Below are 5,000 nucleotides of genomic sequence, written 5' to 3' on the forward strand. Positions count from 1 at the left end.
GAATAACGTAATACTGATAATAAAAGTAATAATGATGATAGGAGTAAGGATATGAATAACAGTGATGATAAAGATAGTGATAGTGATAAAACTAATACCAATTCTTATGATAATAATAATGATAATCATTATAGTAATGATAATAATAATGATAATCATTATAGTAATGATAATAACAATGATAATAATAGAAAGATAATAACAATAACGATTATGATAATAATGATCATAATAATAGTAATAGTATGCTAATAATAATAGAATGATAATAATAATAGAATGATAATAACAATAATAACAATAGAATGATAATATCATATAAGACAATATGATAAATATAACATCAGATGTTGATGGCAGCCACGATACCACGAACAATAACAATACCCTACCTATTTACCCATTCCTTCTGCCTCCCCTTTAAGATCGGAAGGTACGTGGACACTCGCGTCGACGCCGGCACGATAGTGGATCCCCGCGGCCACAAGGAAGGCAAACGCAACCCTGATCTGTGGGGAATCAAGCACAATAATTACATGTGGACGAGGCGGTACATCCACCCGGATCTGCTCAGGATTATCAAGAAGGAGAAGGAGCCGGAAGAGGTGAGGTTGGGTTGGGGGGGGAGGGTAAGGGGTGTGAGGGGAGGGAAGGTTGGTGGTGGGGAGAGGGGGGGGAGGGAAGGTTGGTGGGGAGAGGGGGGGAGGGAAGGTTGGTGGGGAGAGGGGGGGAGGGAAGGTTGGTGGGCAAAGGGGAGAGGGGGAGGTTTATAGGGAAGGTTGAGGGTTGGGTGGGGTTGTATGGTAGGTGAGATGATGATAGTGATGATAATAATGATCATGATGATGGTGGTAGTAATGATGACAGTAATGATATTGATAATAAAAATAATAATAACAGGCGCTCAGTCAACGCCCGATTCTTCAGCACGAAAATGCATAATTATACAAAAATTTTAAGAAGAAAAAAATCCTATCAAACGTTTTCTATCACAAACTGCACTGGCGACGAATCATACAACTGGATCCACTATCCTTGTAAATGATAACAATGATAATCATGGAATATGATAAATGATGGTGATGCGATGATGATAGTGGAGGTAATGATGGTGATGATGATGATGAAAATAATGATGTATTGAGAAATAGACAAAAATAAATAATAATGATCAGCGTAACAAACAACAGGGAAAAGGAAAGAATAAAAGAAAAAACATTAAATGTAAAAACGAAGATTAAGAAAATGCCGACGGAAAAGAAGGAAGGGGAATCAGAAGGAAAAAAGAAACAGATCGGACAGTATTAAAGAATTTAAACGTTTTCCGACGGTTACAAACGGACGTTATAACGACCGCCATCAACCGACGATTGTTGCCAAAGAGGTTGCAAAATGAGAGCAGAAACGAAGCACAAATGTTGAACTTGCAACGAAGGCCCTGGTAGAGTGTTTTTTCTTCTTGATGAGCTCGAGTTGTTTGTCTTTAACTGTTTTCTCACTGAAAAGCGAAGAACGTGTATGTACAGTCTCCTTCAAAAGAAAAACAACAGACCAAAACCACACACTTTTAGTCTCCTTGGCAAAATTATATTGTCTTAGGGACGCGAATTCTACGTTGGAAGATATCGTCTTCTTGTTGAATAAAACAACAAAGATCTCTGGAACATGAATGATACCTAGGGTCTGGCGGATGAAAGACAAAGAGGTGAAAGACAAAGCGATAATAACAGCTCTGACTAAAGCTATGGTCACACGTCTTCTCTGTCTTGGGATCCCTAGACAGTCTCGACGAAGTCTCAGTTCAGTTCAGTTAGATTTGCGGTCATGCTTCGCCCGGGCCTTTTCTCGAGTGGCCCGGCCTGTGTCAACCATTTCTAGTTAACTCATGTGTTTTCTTTGAACTATATGCTTATCGTGGTGGCTGAATTGCCAGCAAGCTATCCAGCTGCCACGGAATAAGCATGTGGCAAACCCTTTTTACCAGCCCGGCGGCTGTAGTGGGTGGTCCCTGTCTTAGAAATTGTGTTCACAATTCTGCAAGTAATGTAACAGGGTGGTGTTAGACTCGCCGCAGTGTTTGCATAACCTGGTAGTCTCGTCATCAATAATTTGCCAAGCGCATGGGTAACCTAGTCTTAGTCTGTGTAATATGACTTCGGTACCTCTTTTTGTATTTGGAGGAAGGGCCAGTGGCTCATAGTCTGAAGCATCTGAGTACCACTTGGCAGCGAGCGAATTTGTGATATTTTCTCTATGTGCTCCCCGGACGACTGCACATGCTGCAGCTTTGGTACTTTGGCTTAGTCTCCTTCGGGTAGGTTTAACGATCATGGAGGATAGGGGCATACCCCTGCCCTTTTCAACTAGTTTGTCAGCAAGCTCGTTCCCGTGAATGCCGATGTGGCTTGGGACCCAGTTAATGATAATTCTTCAACCCTGCCTGAGAATTCTTTGGGCTATGTTTAGTACAGATGTCAGGAGGTAGATGTTGTCTTGGGGCATGCTATGCTGTAAACTGTCAATAGCTGCTCTAGAATCTGTGTGAATGACAACGTGTCCTGTCCTTAGGGACGCGTGTGTCAGGGCTTCTATGATCGCAACCGTTTCAGCTTGGAACGTTGAGGCATTGTCAGTGACCCTAATGGATGCTGTGGTATCCCTTGTTGCGAAGCCGGCGCCTGCAGCGTGGTTTATGGGATCCACGGAGTAGGTTATGCTGCCCGGAGGAGTTATTTGAGCAATGACCCTTTGTGCTTGTGCCTTTAGGCTAGGCATGGAATATTGATCTTTTCTCATTGTGAAGTTTAGGATTGAGAATTCGATTGCTTCGTTTGCCCACGGCGGGGGTTCTTTGTAGTCCATGCCCTTGGCAAGTAATGATTCTTTTATCTATCAATAGTCTGGCTGTGTGTGTGCCAAGAGTTGTCCGCAAACAACTGGTAGTCTTTTTGTAGGCGTCTGAGTACTCTTTGTATGAGTTTCTGGGTGCCTGCAAGACCTTGGAAAGGAACTGTGCTGCCATTAAATCAATTCGGGTGTCCAGTGACGGTAAATCAGCTTCCATGAGGAGGTTGATGACCTTTGTCCATCTGGACGCTCCCAGAATGATCCTGACAGCTTCATTTTGTATTGTTTCCAGTTTTTCTTTTAATGTTGTGCTGGAAGCAATGAGGGCGACAGATGCGTAGTCAATAATAGGACGGACAGCATGTACATAGAATGATCTGAGTACTTTGTGTCCTGCTCCTATGTGTCTCCCTGTCATGACTTTCATGACTGAGTCTTTCCTTGATCTGATCGGGCCAGTCAGGCCGCCCGTCTTGCTGGAATAGAGGTTCAAAGAGGCGTGTTGCTAGCCGCAGGGCGTATTCATTCACGGCATCGCTCAAACTCTAGGACTCCCGTCTCCTCAGTGCACAGGGCTGCCATGCATGGCAAACGCATGGGCAGGACATAGAACCTCTGGAGAGAGACCAGAGGGGATGCAGACCCTCCTACTGGGTAAGCATCATTGAAAGTGGGGCTTAACTCTTCCTAGGTGTTAGTCAATGGGGGCGGCTGCCTCAGCGGGAGGAAGAGGGAGCACTCCCAAGACCAGCCAGCCTCGGAGGTTGAGTTGGTTTTGTGAGAGGATGACACCTCTATTTTGGCTAAGGCCCCTTCCAGTAGGTCTGTCTAAGGGGAGGGCCGCCTCAACGAGATGGAGAGGGGGCCACCCAAGGACCAGAGTCACTGGAGGGTCTTTCATGAGAGGATGACACCTCTATTTCGGCTATGGCCCCTTCTAGTATGTTAGTTCATAGGGAGGGCCGCCTCAACGATAGGGAGAGGGGGCCATCCGAGGACAAGAATGATTAGGGGTCTTTCATGGTTTTGAGCAAGAGGATGACACCTCTGTGTTGGCTGTATTCTGCGAAGCCACCCAAAGGCTTAACAGAAGTAGGGATAGTACCATGACACTATCCTGGAGTTGAGTGTTTCGAGGATGACACCTCTTTCTGGCTTTTGTCCTTCTTGCGGTGCTAGTCATTGGGCCAGGCCGCCTCAGGGGAGAGGGGGCTGCCCAAGGAGCAGTACAACTGTGAAAGGGACAAGTTTCTGAGGAGCCACCCCAAGGGCTTTTCAGAAACATGGTAAGGCATTTACCTCAATAATGCCATACCATCAGGGACACCTGCCTAATCATGGCTAGCCGAGCGAGTTAAGGTGGCAAGTTAAGATGGTCTGCCAGACTGGTCCTTATCAAAGAGCGGCAACTCAATATGTGCACCGTAAGGCAGGCACGTTAAGGCCCTCCAGACACACCCTCCCCTTCGGGAGGTAAAGGTCTGCCCACGTCCGAGCTCGAGTCCGAAGATGGGGTCCAGTTCACCAAAAGGTGCACAAAGAGTTATCCTAATGCCGAAGAAGTGGTGATAGTAAAAACAGGGCTACAAGGGCGAGACTAGCTGCGAACAGTCGGTCTCGCAGGCGTCAAAACATGCGATACCAGTGCACAGCGCAATCACAGAAGGATCTCACAAGCTGGGGTCGCCACTAATGGAGGAGTCAAATCCCCTCTTTAGCAGGCCTCCACGACGACCCCAGAACCATCATGTCCCTCCGAGGGCCGTCCCGCAGGCAGGGCTATAACCTCATCACTAGGAGAGGAGAGCACCTGCCAAGGAGGAGGCGAAGGGGAGGGGCTGAAGGTCTTTGGGCGTGATCACCTCCGAATTACGCTAAGCACTACACAGGGGAGCTATGCATGTTGAAACAGCGGCCGCCGGAGCGCCAGGAACCTCACGTGAGAGAGCGAGAGCAAGGGCTAGAGCGTAGGCGGGAGCGAGAGCGAGTCGAGAGAAAAGCGAAAGAGGTAGAAGTAAGGATAATAAAAGAGGGAAGAGGGAAGAGAGAGGAGAGGAGAGGTCCTGGTGCTGCTGATGCTGTATGTGAGCTTTACAAGCTGTTCATAGTATGGGAGAGTATGATAGGCATAGGGGAGCTACAGCTTTTGATTG

At 46.6% G+C, this 5,000-nt stretch overlaps 1 protein-coding gene across 2 annotated transcripts in view; it reads left to right on the top strand.

The window, feature by feature from the left end:
* Positions 1 to 5,000, top strand: part of LOC113813273 (multifunctional procollagen lysine hydroxylase and glycosyltransferase LH3) — a 116,424-nt gene that overhangs the window by 89,738 nt on the left and 21,686 nt on the right. For both annotated transcript variants that reach the window (XM_070125616.1, XM_070125617.1), the window contains exon 12: positions 426 to 605. In XM_070125616.1, the coding sequence (XP_069981717.1) occupies positions 426 to 605 (180 nt within the window). The remainder of the gene's footprint in view (positions 1 to 425; positions 606 to 5,000) is intronic.

The sequence above is a fragment of the Penaeus vannamei genome, chromosome 9 (genome assembly GCF_042767895.1).
Source record: "Penaeus vannamei isolate JL-2024 chromosome 9, ASM4276789v1, whole genome shotgun sequence".
Lineage (NCBI taxonomy): Eukaryota > Metazoa > Arthropoda > Malacostraca > Decapoda > Penaeidae > Penaeus > Penaeus vannamei.